At 38.6% G+C, this 18374-nt stretch overlaps 2 protein-coding genes across 3 annotated transcripts; one reads left to right on the plus strand and one right to left on the minus strand.

Annotated features, from left to right (window-relative positions):
• On the minus strand, nt 1–6648 carry ensab (endosulfine alpha b). 2 transcript variants are annotated; one of them, XM_036539774.1, is made up of 3 exons: nt 6482–6648; nt 3796–3918; nt 1–3120 (listed from the first exon to the last, which is right to left on the minus strand). In XM_036539774.1, the coding sequence occupies exons 1-3, from the start codon at nt 6536–6538 to the stop codon at nt 2950–2952; spliced, it is 351 nt and encodes a 116-aa protein (XP_036395667.1). In that variant the 5' UTR covers nt 6539–6648; the 3' UTR covers nt 1–2949. The 2 variants fall into 2 exon arrangements, with proteins under 2 accessions (XP_036395667.1, XP_036395666.1); XM_036539773.1 differs by having other exon boundaries at nt 3796–3921.
• A 1739-nt stretch (nt 6649–8387) lies between these two features.
• hormad1 (HORMA domain containing 1) lies at nt 8388–16906 on the plus strand. The gene is made up of 14 exons (XM_036538688.1): nt 8388–8420; nt 8780–8924; nt 9598–9661; nt 10032–10068; nt 10316–10336; nt 10431–10457; nt 10703–10770; nt 11058–11212; nt 11511–11668; nt 12489–12587; nt 13402–13465; nt 13920–14017; nt 16183–16248; nt 16820–16906. Exons 1-14 carry the CDS (start codon nt 8388–8390, stop codon nt 16904–16906), a joined length of 1122 nt encoding a protein of 373 aa, XP_036394581.1.
• Nucleotides 16907–18374: the final 1468 nt, after the last annotated feature.

An 18374-nucleotide genomic window follows, 5' to 3' on the forward strand; every position in this document is an offset into this window, starting at 1 on the left:
ATGAGAATAAAATCCAGAACTCTTTCTGAGAAGAAAAGTACAGACAAGACAGTTGACTGAGATAGAATACTTACAAAAACAATCAAAATGAAAGAAGTGTATGTCTATTTACAACGTGACTATGACATAAGCAGATTCCCCCATGGCAATTCATGAAATAAAAACAGTCAGAGAAAGGAAAACAAGCACTCATGCTTAAACACAGGCACACATGCACACTTAGTGTCTATCCTCTTTATTTACCCCAGGCTTTCAAGGTGACTACAGTCTCCATCATCTTAATCCCTCACTGGTATTCCACTGTCAACATAACTGGCCTGACAAATATGAAAAATGGATAGTTTATCGAGTCAAGCCTCTCCAATAATTTCCTCATATAGCCCATGAATACCTTGTTTAGTTAATACATCTTATAAAGCTTTATATTTTACCTAATTGCATTCTCTGTCATTTTGATTCAATATGTGCCATGATCCACCCGATACCCACAGCCAAACTGGTGTCTCATCAGCTAAGATCAGGCATACATTTAGCCTTCTCAGGGAATTACGAAACCCTACATTGTTTTGAATCAAACTGACACACCTTAAAAAGTACAGTGTGTTCCAGAAGCGACCAGTGTAGTTTGTCACTCTGAACACAAGCCAGGGATTCACCATGTGTCTCTTATATTATGGCCGTAAGTCTCAGCTGACTGCTGAGCCTTAAAGTTTTCTGTGATTCAGGCTAAAACGGTCAGTTAGGTTACACAGCACTGCTACCTAAATACGCTGAAATTTAATCACACAATCCAAAGTTTTGTGCTTAAAGCTCGTACAGTAGTTTAGCCATGCTTTCTAGACTCTATCAGTTTTAAGCACCTCACATCCTCTTCCACTCCCCATCATTACATTTCCATTTCCATTCCAGTTTGACATGCCTACACTCACAAATACCTTCCCACATGAACTCAATTATAATAAGTGAAATCACATACAGCTTTGGAGTGCTTATATCAGACATTTTCTGGCTCCTGAACATACAAAACAGTTCCCTTTCATTGCTCCCATCACCCCATATCCCTGGTTATTAGCAACATGGCAAGAACCTTTCATTCAATCCCTGTCTGATTTTTTTTTCCTTACCCTCTCCCTCAGTCAAAAATGAACTGGTTAATTACAGCACAACTGGGAAGCAGAAATAGGTGAGTTTTATCTTGCTAATGCTTGCGGCCAGCAGATGTGGGCATGCATTAACCCACTTCTTGCTTGTGGAGAGACAGCCTCCCTTTACAATCTATACCTGGAGTCAGTTATGACCTTTAAATAGAACAATCAATATTATATTTACTGATACAATTAATCATGGCGAAGATTGCTGGGCTGTTCTTATTTGTATACATTATGCAAGCTACTGGATTTTAAAAACAATGACAAAATCAGGAGTCCCTATTTAAACGTGACACTTGACACCACAATCTAGTCTTAATTTCTTTTTTTTGTGGAAAATGCTTGAATAAATGTGCAACAGATGTGGATTAAAGTTTCACTGTGCCCAGTATATCATCGTGGATATATTGATAATGAAATATATTCCCATATAAGAGAAAGACATGAAGTGTTTTGTGAAACAAGTAAATGTCCCATTTCTAAACACTGTACAAAAATATAATTCAAAACACAGTGTGTTTCTATGTCTGGCAATTTCATACTAATCATTAAGGCTTGTTGTGGGGACACAAATTAATTACTGCTGATTTAAGAAAGTAAAGCATTTAATACCCAGGAGAGGGACACCTTTTCACAGATTTCACTGGAAATCATTTCCCAAAGCAAAGGAAATGGATTCAGTTCACACATTGACCTGGCTGTCTTTAATTTTAAACTCAAACAAACTTTCGGACACCCTCTCCCCATCTAGGAGAATGGCCATTACCTGAGCCAAACCAGCAGTGATCTTTAGACATTGTAATTTAGGAGGGTTTTCAAACAAAACCAACACCAAAACCACGCGAGGTGGCAAGCCATTCAAATACACAAAAAGAGAGAAGACAGAGCTAAAAGACTAAGTAACTGATTTCGAACACGAATCTTGTTCCTTTGCCTTTGTTGCAGTTTTGAACTTCCACAGGCATGACACATGCACTGTTTGATGGTTGTCGTCTTGACTGATTTCCAAAGAGAATGAACGAAACATCGAGAGGCCCCACAGACTAGTCCCGGTACCAGAAGTCACATAGGTCAGAGTGCAGCAGAAAATGAAAAGATGCCGCCTGTCCCTGCTGCAGTGTGGTACAGTCATTGATTTTTGTCTGTGCAGTTATACAGGAGGTGGGGCAGGGGTAGCAGATGTGGTATGTTGTGGAGGTAGAGAGGGTAGAGAGTAAAGGGATTTAGGGAATACCTGGGCTCCATGTGGCTGCCTGCTACTTCTTACTTCCTCTCTTATTTGGTAAGAACAGATAAATTGCATCAATGCATCTATTTTAAAAAGAAAGCTTGTTAGTGATTGTAAATTTCATTATCCTGCTATCAAAGCCTGCAATCAAACTTGTCTCAAGACTTTCAAGACCTTCCTCACAACATTATTCACTAACTGCCTTCATTGTCACCAATTTCTTTTGTGATCATTCCAAATTTTTCTCCATGACTACAAAGCTCTTCCAAGATTACACTTGCAGAAAATGCATCATAAGCATGATTCCTGTGACAGCCTTGTACAGGATGTTTAGCAATTCAGCTTACAAGTGATACAAATGCACACACAGAGAAAATGCGCTGTTATTCTTTGCCGACATATATCTTTAGATCTTTCAAAATTTGCCAATCTGAGATGGAAGAGAAGTTGCATAACAGAATGTTAGAGGCAGAGCTGACTCCGGGGCTCTTGCAGACTGTATCACCATGAGGAGCCTAGCAGAGGAGCATGGGTTAGGTCGGGATGGGGGAATCAGAGGTGCAGTCAAGGTGCTTAGCCCGCCAGCTTGCTGGTCACCAGGGACGACTTTCTCTGGGGCAGGTCTTGCGGCGTGGGAATGTGGTCTCCTGTCACCAGGTTTTTGTCTGGCCCGGCTGTGGGGAGTTGCTTGTTCTTCATTTTGGCCTTGGCCATGTTGTAGTCACCTGAGTCAAAATACTTTTGCTGTGCAGGAGACAGGATGCCACATTAATGCCTGTTATCACTGATAATGACTTGGGCTGATCTTCTGACATTAACTTAAGAATGTTCATAATGTGCTGTTTGCCATTTAAAGAGAGCGATTTACATGAAAAATAAAACCAATATTTATAATCTGAGTTAAGTCTTGGAACAGGTGGATGCATACAAATACAACTACACTCCACTGGGTCAAACAGATTACTGGGAAAAGAGTGAATGTATGGATGTCCAAAAGACACACATTCTGTGTTGTTATGTGGACAAGTTTCCCTTCTTTAGAATGGTCTAGTCATTTTGCACTCTGTCAGTCCACAACTATATTGCTTCAGTTCCAGTTTAATTTCCCAAAGACATCTGTCTAATTGTGTATAATACATTTGTTGAATGATAAACATTTTCCCCAAAGTCAAATAACTCCATGCATTTAGATGTGTCAAACAAAGTTTGATATAATAAATAAACTGGAAAAAAATCTTATTCAACAGAATTCATGGATTTTTTTGTACTTTCTTTCTACTTGTTGATAATTTATGTGCAAAGAACAAACTCTGGGTACAGGACATAATCCAGACAGCTTGGCTGAGATATATTGTATAACCACACTGTATAACCATGATTATGTTTTCAGTGGGGTGAGACTGAGAGGACTCAGCTTACCCCTTTTTGTAGCCTTTTCATCAAAAAGTCTGAGCCCCCTGGTTTCTGCCCCAGGTTGGGGTACTTGGCTTTCAGCTTGGCCTCCTCTTCTTTTACTGGATTTGAGTTCTTCTCCTGGGAGTCCTGCTGACAGAAACAATCCTGTCAGAAAATTACTCCTCACAATCATCTGATTAAAGTGAGCTACAGAGGAACATGGTATGTTCTCAAACAAAATATCACCCGCTAGCATGCACAATAAAATAATTAATCCTATTATTAGGGTTCCACTAGCATTACCCTCCAGTTGGATGTTGGTCCCACTTTGTCATCAGCAAAACTGGACTAAATAAAACCCTCTCAACTAAAAAAAAGCCCAATCGGCGGGATGCAATCTGACAAAAGTAACTGACTCCGCATTCAGTGCTTTAAGGAAACGTATGTCAGTGAGAAAATCAATGACAGAAAAAAACATGGTGTAAGACTACGGGAATAATGCAAGAACTGTTTTGATGAACCTAACAGTCCTGAACCTCATTACGTGGCCAGAATATGTAATAAGGCGAAACCAGTGACACTGACGTGAATCAACAGAGATTCCTGTAAAACAATGAAGTTTCTATAATTCTATACAAAACCCTCTATGAACAGAGAGGACGGGTGTTTCACCTCGCACTCCAGGGAGTTTTTTTCCCACCCTTTCATAAAGTTCTGAACAAACACAGTGAAAATAACGGTGAGTGAGTGCTGCAGTTATATTCTCATATTCCCTTGATCTCTAGCTGTGCTTAGAAAGTAAAAGCATAGCCTTTCCTTCACAAGGAATGACCTAGCAGGATCTTAAAAAAAAAACATTTTCAGATATTAAAAGGCACATTTCAACCAAACTTGTGCATATGAAGGATGTGAAGAATGATTTATTTGTTTATATTTTCAGTTCCTTTCCCAGTATTATGCGGCAAACCACCAGCAACGTGTGACATACTGCTGTAAACTCTTAACACTCCCTCTCTTGTAGAGCACTCTGAAATCCATGATATGGAGAAAAGCCATAACCAAGCAGCCCACATGGGAAATTCAGACTATAAAACAGAAATCAGCTCCGAAAGAAAACAATCACGTGTCATGAGTCATCCTTTTTGCAATGTATACTTGCATTCTATTGAGTCCAAAGGTTCCTTTTAGCACATGCACTAGTAGCAAACAGTTCAATAAATGCATTGTCTGAAGAGGGAGTTCACTGTGTGTTTTGGGTCTGTGAATCTCTTCCAGGAACACACCAATGGCAAACAAAACAGCTCTTAATTGAAGCTGATGTGCTGTTTTCACAGCTTTGGCAGATTCTGTACTGTGGATCCCTAACAATACAGGACATAAACATATGCCTATATGTCAGCCACTCCACTCACAATAACATACACAGCATAGGACATGCCACTGGTCTAAGCCTCCGCTGTTCACTGGCTGAGGACATTAAACATCTTGTTTTTGCAGATCACATGGTACATCAGTTGTTTGCTGTCTGCCATCAAACCACAGGCAAAAAGCTAAACCAAATGTACACATCCCTCTCATTTTTTTAATGAATAATGAATATTTTTCCAAAACTGCATTTCATTACTTGACCTACCAACAGTGTAAGCCACAGTTGCACCTCAGGTTGTATTCTGTCTCTACAGCCTTACAATACACTACATTATTGTTATTTAGCATACATTCTTATCCAGAGCAACTTACATTACAGTCACAGTGTTTATGTGTTGCCCATTTATACAGCTTGATATTTACTGAGGGAACTGTGAGTTAAATAACTAATTTATGAAGTCAGGAACGGAAGGCGCTGGCCCTTATAAACCTGAAGATCCAAAACCTGTATTTCTTCTGCATATTCTTCCAGCTAATCTCTTGTCCACCTTAAGCCACCGGTTATTATTTTAAACTTGAATCTGTCGCTATTAATACACCCATGAAATAAAATTATATTAAGTCATTGGCCACTAACCAGTGTGTCAGAGGAAACTGTTATGCAAAAAAGGGTGCCTAAGTACACCAACTACTTCTCACAATAATTGCTGAAGTGTGTATTTTAAACTTGTCAGCGAACCAACTAGGCAGCTAATGACATTTCCACGTTTAAAACTTCCCTTCTTAGGTTGTCTAACCGCACTAGTTAGATACCCGGCGGCTCCGTATGTTTGGTAAATATCAAAAGAGCTGACATTCAATTATACACAACAAATCTTAAGGACTGTTAGTTAAAGAAGTGTTGTTACTCATTGTTAACGACGTGCCCTCTCCAACGTACTACCATTTTTGCGCCTATTTGTTGTCAAAATCATACCCGGAAGACACTTCTGCAGCCTGACAACAACACACCAATGAGATCCAAGTGTTTCTGTGACCGCACAACTCACAAGCCAATCGAGATATGAGTCCAAGCAAGACAGTGGTAGCCAGCTAACCAGTGTATTTCCATGTTTAGCTACCCAGTTAAAAATAAGACTTGAGCAGTGCTGTTCAAGACTTGGAAACACTACATGTGCGTTTCTACCTACCTAGCCGCGTATGAAGCCTTTCGTATGGTTAACAGCTAGCAACACACAAACTGAACCATAGTGACTGACGTGGGCTCAGGCAAATACAAACGCCGTGCCAGGTGAAGTTAGCGAGCTACCTGGTCACTGATACCATATATAAATAAACCCACCTGTTTTTCCTCGCCAGACTCCAACTGGGCCTCTGTCTCCTGATTTTCTGACGACATGTTTTAACTAGCAGGCTGTCGCGCTCCTTTTCCTTGGTTCAACAGGAGGGGCTGCAGGTGTTTTGCTAGCTACCCCGCTATCCCTATCCCAGTTCGCGTCTGCTATTTCCAAAATGGCGAAAGTTGTCTGTGACGTCATCGAGCGGGACCGCCCACCCTGAAAGACTCTATCTACAGTAGCCAATGATCTGAGAAACGACCTTGCTAGAGTTACAAAATACCCAATGTCTGACTTCAAGTAAACTCTTCTATGATGACTGATGTCTACCTATCCAATGGCCATAAAAGGATGGATAGTGGGCGTGGGTTGTTTGGACTAACATGTTCTACGGCTCACTCTTAGCAGGGTCTGTTCGTGGGCATGTCAGTGAATAATAGTGAGTTCGGCTTTTTTTTAACCAAATAATTTCGTTCATCTCAGTACGAAGATCCAGTTGAACGGCCTGGATATATTTTTTTAAAAGTTTAGAGAAAAATAAAAACTTTAAACGATACTCATACATATTAAGTAGTCTGTATAGTCTGTAGAAAGACTTGCAAAATGTGAATTATTTTTGTGATTTACTCAGTGCAAGGCCTATTTATGCAAATCTACTTGCTTAAAGAGAAGTGCGTAGCATATGTGAATTAATATGGCGTTTTGAACGACGAAGGCGTTGCTATGGAGATTATATAAAGGCCACGAGTGTGTGTAATTATGTGTACACAAACCCGAGACAGGCAATAGTTGTTTTGACATCCGTTTTTGTTAGACTTATAATGATCAACATTATTTCCAGCACAAAATAAAGGTTGTTCATTATAAAGCAGCTATGTTAATGTTTAGTTACCTAATGTTGGCAACAAAAGTTTTGTTATACAGATGAAAGCCACAGACGACCCAATACAGAAATGGAAATACAGACCAAGAGGAGAAGGGTGCTTACCAAAGAGACAAGCTAGCTGTCTACTGTGTCAACTGTGGGTGTCAATTACGGAAAGCGTACCGACAAATCTACATGCCAAGACCAAGTACTGTCAAGGCGCGTCGGACAGCCTCTGCAGCATTCCAGGGTATTCTAACTAGCTAAACAATGGGGTAAAACCCTCAAACAAGTTCTGCATGTACGTACATACATGTATACAAGCTAAACTTGTTATGTAGGTGCTGTATAGTCAACGACATTAACGTTCCAGTTATCAGCATTTGATATTTGGAAAGTGTGCTGTTTCCTTACCTAACAAGAGGAGGGCGCTGCAGATGATTGGTTATAGAGTACCGAGGTGGCTGTGGCGGGAAGCTCGAGAGACGCTCCTGACAAACGGTTGTCAGGGGTTTTGGTGAAGATAGTCGTCTTATCGCTGAATCAATTTACTAAACTTACGTGTGAGTATAATTAATTTAAACAGCTTTAAAATACATTTCAGTAATTGCTTTAAGGCTCATAACTGACTACGTAACTAGCGTAATAGTCACATATTGCTCGCATAGTACTGGGTAGACAGCCAAGGTTAGTTGGCTAGATCTTTATCTGTCTTACGTTAGCAAATACCAGACATTTGTGTACATGGATCTAACCTTAGAATGATTAGCACTGTGTAAATTACATAGCTAGATTACATAAATATTCACGAAGGTATTTTCATTCCAAAGTATAATTTCAGGATAACCAGCTGGCTAGCCACTATTCGTGATTCTAAAGAAGATAGGGAAGTAGCTAGCTAAGTAAGTTAGATTGATCGCTGTCTAATTAATTTGCTGAGTAGGGCTAGAGAATAAAACGTAATTTAGCTTCTTAAAGCACAATGACGTCCCCTCTTTTCTGTTTAACGTCAGCTACGTTAGGGTTTCAAACCAAACGCCTTTGCCATGGCTTGTGAGCAACGTTTGAGGAAAACCCAGGTAACTATAGTCTTGGTAAAATTTCTCACAATCAAAATAAGCTTAACTGGGTCTTTAGACAGAAAATCACAATTGATGTTTATTTTACTGAATTTTAGACTTGGTAACTATACATCAAATAGATTGATAGCTGCAAAGACTAAAAAACAAGAAAGGCTGCAATATGCGTATTTTCTGGTTGGGCATACTTTTTTATAGCTAGACACTAAGTAATATTTTCTATAAATAATGTTAGACCAGCTTAAATGAAGTGTTATTGAACACTGGTTATAGATCTTTCATTGTTGGTTAAACCACTTGCATTATGGAAGTCTTTTGGTCCATAGTTCAATATTTCCTTCTGTTCTGTAACTTTAAAGAGTACACAGATGTTGCCAAATGAAGTTGCCACAGAGCAGCAGTCCTTGATTGTGGTGAAGAAACTTCTGGCTATAGCAGTCTCTTGCATCACTTACCTTAGGGGTCTGTTTCCTGAAAAAGCCTATGGGAGCAAATACGTTGAAGGTAAAGCACAAAACATGGAGCAAACTTTTTTTTGTAGTGTCATCACACAAGATACATATGGAAAGTGGTGGAAAGTACATGTACTTGTTTTTAGCCAACATATAATTTATAATTAACCAAAAGTTGCATATGAGTTGCATAATGGTTCGGTACACTTCTATACATGTATCTTTTAGAACCTCAGAACCCAGTGTATATTTGGCAATAATGTCACAAACTTTCTTGAATAAAAACATTTGCTCTTCATGTTTGTCACTAAAAGAAAATAATTAAAAAAATAATAAAAAAAAAATCTGGTTGGGTTTTAGTTTTTTTTTCATCCACAAGATGACCACTAAGTAAAGGTAAGTACAACAGCTATCTTGCAAATGTCGATGGCTAACCGCAGTCCTGTCTGCCATTGCTAGGAAACAAGTCACTGGAACAACGTCTTGGACTGTATCGAGGATAGGATTGTCTGAGGAAAAAGATTTTCCTCAGCAAGTTAGGCAAATGTCAAAATTATACCACTCAGCTACCACTACCACCTCTACTCAACTTCTAGAATAATGCTATTCAGTGCTCTATGGATAAATGATTACCATCTATCTCAAGTGAGAGTAACCATTGAATTGGAAACTAGCACTGGGGAAACAAAAAGAAGTATGGAACTCTAGTGTGCTCTCTCTTACAGAGCAAAAGGTGATGATACTGAGGGAGGAGCGAAGCTGCCCAGGAGCCAGTCAGATTGTCCAGTGGTAAATGTGTTACCTGAATTATTTCATGGCTTAAACCATCTTCAGGTTGTGACAGTTTGGAGGGAGACCCAGAGCAGATTTAGGGAAGTGCCTCAATTACAGTTCACTTTTTGGTGCGAGTCATGATAAACACATGGAGGGAGACACATGGAGTCCAGTATGACAGCTGAAGAGTATTAATGAGTTAGTCATCTAATTAATTTTTTTGGGAGTGCTGTCCTGGAAGTTTGATTTAGTTGAAAGGATGTGTTCATAGTTGGTAATATGGTGGCTCTGAGCCACAAAACAAGTTAAGTAGCTCAGCACAGTCTTCATATTGAAGTAGGTTGAGGTAAAGGTATTTTTTAAACGCTATCATTTCTGTTCACAGGATGCATGGGTGCTTTGATGCCCTTCAGAAAAAATATGTAAGTCATTAAGTAAGGTCTTCATATGCCAGACAAGTAACATTTATATTTCAGACCTAAGTTAGGATTGTATTTATGCCAGTGGATTTGGAACATAGTTGCTTTTGTTCTGCCTAATAGTAAAATGATGTGTTGTCGTAATTTAACATGGATTCATACATTGGATTTTAAAGAAAATTTGATTGTGTTGATTGCGTTATTTATTTTATCTTCAACTAATTTAATATCTTAATGTTATTTTCCTTAGTTGCGAATGGTTGTTCTTTCTGTAAGTATATTTAAATAGACTTTAAATATCACAATTTCAACATTATAAGCATTGCTTATTGTTAATACCTGAAATACATATTTTTATTTCCTAGATTTACACTGATCCAGAGAATCCTCAGGTAATAAATCAAGTGACTCAAAATCTTGTTTTATTTTGTTTATAAATATATATGTATATATGCATGTATGTATGTATATTTTTCAGAAAAAACAAGGCAGTGCTCGTATTATTATTAAAACTTTATGTTAAATGCAAACAGAAGTCTTTGACAGTTCATTGTGCGGAAGGATCAGATTTTATAGAACTGACAGCTGTTGACGTAGAGTTATGATGTGAAAATAGTTCTTGCTGCTTCACTTTTAGAAGGTTACAGAATGCTACCAGTTCAAAATCCAATACACAGAGAAGGGACCGCAAATTGAATTTGAAAGGTAAGGCTTGATTAACTTTAGACAGATACAGTATCTTATGCATTGAATTTTATTTCACATTCAGTTAGGAATGTAAGTACTGTAACAGTTATGAAAGGTCTTTACTTACTGTTTTGTACAAAGGGCTTAGTATTGGTCCGAATATATTGTTATCCCTTATACCTCAGAATTCCTGTAGGGACGTACACTTGTGAGCGTTTGCCTGGTAGATCTGTTGGCATTTAATTTCTGACCTGTTAATGAAGCAAACAATCATCAGCTTGTTTCACAATTTTCCATTCTCATAGCCACAACAACAAGAGGCAAGTAGCAAAGATGGGCTGTAGTGATATCAAGAGAGCAAGCATCCTCCTAGTGCGCAAACTCTACATGCTAATGCAGAACCTGGGGCCATTACCTGACAGCGTTTGTCTCAACATGAAACTCTCATACTATGATGAAGGTAATCCTAATATATCTCCTGTATCCATGTGGATTAAAAAAAAATTGACTTTGCCCAGAGCTCTTTGAAAACTCACTTCCCAATATCCATCTGGAATCATGAGGACAATCCTCATGTGTTCAGTTGACACTTCTTATTCAATATGATTGTAATTATGAACAAGCTGCCATCTCTAAAAGATAGCCAGTATGTTTATTTATGATGCAAGTGTATCAAAACAGCAGCTGTTGTAGGTGTCATAAAGGAACACCAGGAGGCAGTGTGGTAGGTAATACCTCACATTTGAGTTTGTTTTCAGTTACCCCTCAGGAGTATCAACCTCCTGGCTTTAAGGAGGGAGACAGTGACAGCATGGTGTTTCAGAAGGAACCCGTGCACCTGACGATGGGGGAGGTGGTCACCCCGTTTCACACACTCAAGGTGGATGTGACTACAGAGAGGGAGAGGCTGGAACAGGTATGGTCAAGTCAAAATAAGAAGCTGCACTTGCAGATTACTACAGATCATTACCAAACTGTTTGTTTTCCAAATGTCCTTACCCAGATCAGCCTACAGTAGCAACATTTTTGCAGTTGATATAGTTTGGTCACTAATGTATTTTGCCTCTCCCACCCCTAGCCCCACCCCTATTACAAAAAAGAGACAAGAGCTTTCAGTAGTTGTTGTTGATTTACTTAATTGTGCAGTACATTTACACAGCACACATATTTCCCGTCTGATCAGCAAGCAATGTTTGAACACAGCCTCAGTTAAAATAGTGCACAACTATTTAATATGAACTAATCCAGGTGAACAAAAGCAGCCCCACATCTTACAGCACATAGTGCATGTCCTTACATGCTGAAATTGTGCTGTAAATTTTCAAACTTATGGCAGGCACATCACACTCTTGACATACTGAGATATTGCGTGCATTCCTCATACTCGGTCATACTCCAGATATGTCTGGCCTTTTTTAATTATTATTTTGTAGTTCTAGCACTTCTATTGTTGTTTGTTTGTGGGAAAATAAGAGTTAGATTCATTCCTGATGATCTGGTTTACCGCAGGGATTTCCAGACAGCATTATGTCTTAAAAGCAACGACCACGTGTAATACTTTTGAGATGTTTGTCCTGGAGGGACTTGGAGTCAAATTTTCCAACTTTCAGAGCAGCTCAGGCGCAGTGTCAGTGTTTTAATCGGTTAAATCAAGTAGTAGGTATGTGAACAATAATAAGGTGATGCTCGGGTGGTGACGAAGTTGTCTTTGTTGGCACCTGTTACTCTCTGGGCAGGTGGATGAGGAGGAGTCTATTTGTGACAAGGAAAAGTGGGCCATGAAGATGGAGGTGGAAGATCAGGCCTCCATGAACAAATGTCAACCCATCAAACAGGTAAAACTCATACACACACACTCCTTTCTCCCTTCTCATACGAAAATGTAATGTATTGTAATATGCTGAGAAATATGCTATTCAGCCCAAGAATATATTGCAGATACAATTAAAACATTATATACATGAATATACAATGCATGTAAATGAATATGTGAAAAAGTATTCTGAATATATAATTTTTTAGAATGGATTTCCATGCTAATTGAGCATGTCCAAAGTAGTCCTTTGTTATCTCCCTAGTGATATGGCTTGGAGTGGGCAGATTACAGGTAGTATAGTATGTTACTAAGGATGTATAGCAGCTAGGTAGCTAGTCAAGCAAGCAGTGCTAAGTAAAGTTAGTTAGCCAGCAAGGTTGCTTGCAGAAAGCATATCAGACAACAGTAATAATGACAATTGGTAATGTTAGCTGGACCTACATTTTCTTATTTCGTCCTTATAAGAAGACAAAACTGCATTTTTATTGACAAAGCTAGCTAGCTGTTTGTTAGCCACCAAAATCTGGCATGGATTAGTTTAATTAGTTGAGAACAGATGCACTGCAATGATAACATGCCAGTGAGTTACATTTGCATTTTATATTGTGAGTTAGTCTTTAACAAATTTTTGGCCTCTTCATTTTGGTAAACTTTACTGGTAACTGCAACTTCTCATAGCTTTGCTAGCTTGTTTGCTTTGGGTTAAAAACTGTCAACTGCATTTCTTAATTCTAATCAGAAAGGCTGACAAAGCAGTGTATAGATTCTCACCTTAGCTTACCTTAATCTATGTAGTTTATTAAAACATGGCTGCACACCCATGTTTATTTAAGGATCACTTGCCAGTGGAAAAGGACAGGAAGAATCATCACAGTGAAACCGACTTTGAAAATTCAGGTAAGTCCTTTATGGAAAAGGAACAGTTGTGAAAAACTGTAATGATATAGTAAAAGAACAGTATTTTGTAACTTTTAAATGGAATGCCTGTAGAAATACTGACTGCTTTAAAAACATAATTTAATTTTATGGTTTGTTGTTGCTTTTGTTGGTCATGAAGAAGTTCAGCTGGATAATGCACAATTCTCCCAGGTGAGTGCCCACTCAAACTCACTAAAGGAATCACATTCAATAAAAACTGAATGCTGAATCCTTCTTGGCTGAATATATTGCCAAAATATTTTAACATTATTGCAGTACAAAGACACATATCTGTCTACTATTGAAATAATTGCATCTTTTGTGTCAGTGTCACATCACTGTTTAAGAGGACCTGGAGGGTTCTACTCAGAGTTGTAATACCAGTTAAGACCAGACCAGTTGCACTGAACCAGAGGCAGGAGCTGAATAAGAGTGTCCTGTGCACAGGTGGACAGCCTGGTGAAGAAGACCTCGGACATGGAGGTGGCCATAAGGAGGACAAGGAGTGGCCGCATTATTAAATCCTCAGTGGCAAGTTTACCCCAACAGGCACTCTCACACATGCAGGCTTCTGCCTGCCCTCTGTAGTGTAGAAATGGTAGTATTCCTCACTCATAAATGAGGGAATTCCAATAAATTAACAACAGTACCTCTGTGTAATTAGCAGATAGCAGAAAAAAGGCAGAAATGAGGTGATCCACCATATTTAAACAACATATAGTTGACTTAATTTTAGGAAGACACATTTAATTCTTAGAAGCAATGTCTGACTAGCCTATACTTCAGTCATTATATTTCTTCACTCACAGTGACATTCACAGCATGTTGATACAGTGATGGGTCAAAGAGCTGATCAATATCTGGCTGTTGCATAATAGCCAGTCTGAAAATATCTGCTGTCATTAAGAAGAGACCTGAATATCTCAGGCATTCACTGCTGCTCTGGCCAATGTGTTACCATGGCAATATAACATCCCACTCTGGTGCTGTTTTTCAGCATGTCTAGTCTTTGAAAAGGGGTCATAGGCATGAATGCTAGGAACTACATGTCTCTCAAGCAGTAACTTGAGACTTAAATGAAGCCTGAGTGCCACAACTACACTTTTTACTGAGGCAAATATCTGGCCAGACAGGAATCATACTATAAACCTTGGCCAAATATGTGATTAGCTTTAGACTATATGTCATACATTCCTGGGGGAACCTCATCCCAGAAATCATGGGAAGTCATGGAAAATTTTGTGTAGAGCATTTTATAAATGTGATTAAGTCATTATGTTTTTTGTAACAATCACATTTACAATTGGCTGGCTAACATACATTTAATACCATTGTCAAAATGACTGAACAGAGGTGATAGGCTTCAGATTACCTTGCATAACTGAGTCGAATGAATTTATAACTGCAATACCTTTTTGTTTTCTGCTTCTTTTCAGTTCCTAGTTCATAGATGGTGCTCCTTCCTTTCCATATTTGCCCATATGAAAATGAAATATATTGTAATATCTTGAGAAATATGTGTTCAGCCCAAGAATATATTGCAGAAGTATATCTCAGTATATCAAAACAGAAATAATTTACATATTTTCAACATATCGATTGAGCAAAAAAATTTATATATTCACAAAAATATTCTCAGTATGTAATTTTTTGTTTGAGTGATGCTTTAAATTCAGGATAATACATAGTATCTATTGTAATACCACAATATTGTAATATTGTGATACCTTTAACAATGCAGTGTGCAATGGTGTAAATGTTTTGTATTGGTGTTTGACTAATGGTGAAAACTGGCAGCCTAATGTGGAAAACTCAGCAAGCATATGTGAATTCATTCAGTTTCTTACAGAAACAGAAGACATGCTGCTTATTCATGGCAATCTAGTCAAAACCACAGAACTGAGTGTGATAGATTATGTGGAGGTGTTTTGATGCCCACTAGGTACTTTGAATATTTTTAGATTTATTACTGTATTGCTTTGGTATGGATAGAAATATCCATCAAGCCTTTGACATTTATCTCAGAAGTATAGGAATATAGTGCTGTGGGCACAAGCAGGATATTTTTTGTTAAAATGTCATGGGTGCAGGTGTTAGCGGCATTGAAATAGCACAAGTGTGGGCAGGCACAAGACGGTATTTTGCCGGTTGAAACAGTCCTTTTCAGTGCTCCACTCCTGTGTTAGATTTACCAGTCAGGTCATGATGACAAGTCTGGACAGGTTGATTTGATGTAATGGAGCCCTTGAGAGCATCACTCGTGATAGGTTTGTGACGGGGTGTGTCTTGTTTCCTATTGCACCTTAGCTGATAAAGGGAGTTCTCTTCTGTTGCTGTGCAGTTTTGTGAAGTTGTGTTGTAGTTTATATGTGTCATTCTGACTGAGAGCCTGTTACCATATTCTGACCTGAAGCACATGTGATATGTCTGTTTGTACCAGAGGATTATGACTCAGCAGCAGGCTTACTCACACACAGAAAACAATAAAATGCACCTATTCACATATGTATGCATGTATGTATTTGGAAATATGATCACCTTCACATTTTGGATATGTAACCTAATTTGTGCATTGAACAAGTGTTCTTTATATCTGAACACTTTTAGAACAGCAATTTCTGTGTGCGTGTACTTTATCATTTTCCATTGTGAATGAGTGCATAGTGTCAAGAGACAATTGTGGTTTGCTTGTGCAGCAGATGAAGGACACAGAGGCATGCAGCATCAACAGGAGCAGGTCCTCTCCACAAGGGAACAAAGAGGTAAAGATTCCACACACATCTCCGCCCCCAAGGCAAACTGAACCAGATCAGAGCCAGAGATTATCCTTACAGCACTAATGAAGTCATTAACATGTCACCTAAAATCTGTTTGACCTTCTGCCCTCGGCAAATCTGCGGGTACCTTTTCTGTTTTCAGTAGAAGGATTCAAATCTGTCTTTGTTGGTAGTCATGTTTGATTGATGCTTTGTTAAAATTTACATTAATAATCCATTTCTGTTTTTCAGTTCTACAATTTTTACACTTTGGTGTTTTTGTTGTGTACTATGGAATATATTCTTAACATCTGCACTGATAAAAAGTAATTGCAGCCAAGAGGTCTTGGAGGAAGATCTGTTGTCCCTCTGTGGATATAAAGGAGAGGCCCAGTATTTCCCTGTCTATGTGTTTGGTACCCAGACCAGAGTGCATTTTGCTCTGACTCAACCAAATCAACAGTATTGTGCATAAAATACATTACCAGTGCATTATCAAGGTATTCACTTGTAACACCTTTGATGCTCTGATGAACCTAAAATGTCAGCTCCTCACCTCTCCATCTTTGATCTGCAGATGTCCCAATTTGCATTTCCCTTCAGTCAAGGTGAAGCCCCTGTCCCAAAGAAACGCAAGTTCAGCGAGCCCAAGGAGCGCTACTAAATGACTTTGTCAGTGATGGGACACATTTCCCATGTTAGGCTGGAATTTACAGGTCACTGCTATGACAGCCAAATCACACTATGGCAGTCAGACTTGTTATTTGGTTTATCAGTATTGGGCTGATAACACAGACTCCTTTGATGGGGGAAGAATGAAGACCCATCAAGAAGTCTCAAAAAGCTGAAAGTATGACACTTTGTATGTAGTTATGACTAAAAACAGTGATGTCCCTGATGGATAAGCACCATTTATGTCCTCAGGTATGTATTATTTAACTGCTGTTTTGTTGCCTTAAGAGGGAAATTGAAAATACTACCTACTCCAAATGGCCCTGTGAGTAGTAGGACAATGTTATCTCAATGGCCCAAGGTGTCCAACCTAATTGGAATATACTGCCCACTGCTGCTCCTTACCAATGATGAAGAGTAGGGATTTTAGATTTTTTGTCTTAAATTTAGCATTTATGAAGTTTAGATATTTTTCATACAATAAACTACTGTAGATTACAGTAGTGGGGAGCTGTCCTCAGCCACAAGTGCCACAGTAGTTCCTGTTTTTCAGTCCGCCTCATGTTCTTCAAGCTTTTGCAGTCTTTGATAGGTAGGTATTTAGATAACCTGTTATTCCGTGAATCAACTGACTGCTGGTGACTGGTGAGGGTAAAACCTGAATGAAAGAGGACATCAGGGGTCTAGATTGGCCATACAAAATAAAACTTTTCCTTCTACTGTCTGGGTGTAAAATAGATTTATTTAGTTGCGTAAATGAACAGAAAATGAGGATTTCAATTCAGTTATTACATTGAAATATTAATGGTCAAATTTCATTCCACTTGTTCCATTACTTTACCATGTTTCCCGTTACAGAATGGAATTTTCTCCTTGTGTATTTTCCTGTTTGGCAGACTGAAAAGGCGTGGTAGCTATTTTTGATAGTTGTGTCAAATAAAAGACCATGTTTTCTTGTAAAATAATTATTTATTCTCTTTCTTCATCAAAGCAACAACAGAGTGTCTGTATATAGCTTTCTGTGGTGATTTCCTGACCAATATTCCATTTTCATAGACACAAGAGGTTGTTACATTTTGTTTTTTTGGTTTTTCAAGTATCCATCCTAAGTAGTAGAAGTATCCATCCTAAATCCCACTATCTACTCTCTAGTTAACTGTATCTGGGGAAAACACTTGGAAAAAACATTAATCTGAAGTGCATAAACATAAATTGCTAGTTAGGTACAGCAAAATTATTAGTGAAACTAACTAAGAAGTAATATGGGTGGTGGTATGATGTAGACACTTAGGAATTTGCCTTGTACACTTCGGGGTTAATATTTCTGAGTGTGTACAAGTTTAGCTAGTTGCTAGCTAAACTTGGTTGCTAGCCAGTTGCTGTTGCTAGCTAGCTGGTCATCAATGGTGATGTCTATGGGCTGTCATGTTCAAAGTTCAAACTGATTTTTTTTTCAGAAT

This window comes from Megalops cyprinoides, chromosome 10 (assembly GCF_013368585.1).
Source record: "Megalops cyprinoides isolate fMegCyp1 chromosome 10, fMegCyp1.pri, whole genome shotgun sequence".
Classification (NCBI taxonomy): Eukaryota; Metazoa; Chordata; class Actinopteri; order Elopiformes; family Megalopidae; genus Megalops; species Megalops cyprinoides.

What these genes read in the sequence shown, in the direction of transcription:
- ensab (XM_036539773.1), bottom strand. Translation starts at nt 6,538, where the DNA reads ATGTCGTCAGAAAATCAGGAGACAGAGGCCCAGTTGGAGTCTGGCGAG. An exon ending in AGTCTGGCGAGGAAAAACAG is followed by an intron (nt 3,922 to 6,481) that starts GTGGGTTTATTT and finishes TGTTTCTGTCAG; the next exon opens with CAGGACTCCCAGGAGAAGAA. An exon ending in TGAAAAGGCTACAAAAAGGG is followed by an intron (nt 3,121 to 3,795) that starts GTAAGCTGAGTC and finishes TCTCCTGCACAG; the next exon opens with CAAAAGTATTTTGACTCAGG.
- hormad1 (XM_036538688.1), top strand. Translation starts at nt 8,388, where the DNA reads ATGGCTTGTGAGCAACGTTTGAGGAAAACCCAG. An exon ending in ACTCTCATACTATGATGAAG is followed by an intron (nt 11,213 to 11,510) that starts GTAATCCTAATA and finishes GTTTGTTTTCAG; the next exon opens with TTACCCCTCAGGAGTATCAA. An exon ending in AATGTCAACCCATCAAACAG is followed by an intron (nt 12,588 to 13,401) that starts GTAAAACTCATA and finishes TGTTTATTTAAG; the next exon opens with GATCACTTGCCAGTGGAAAA.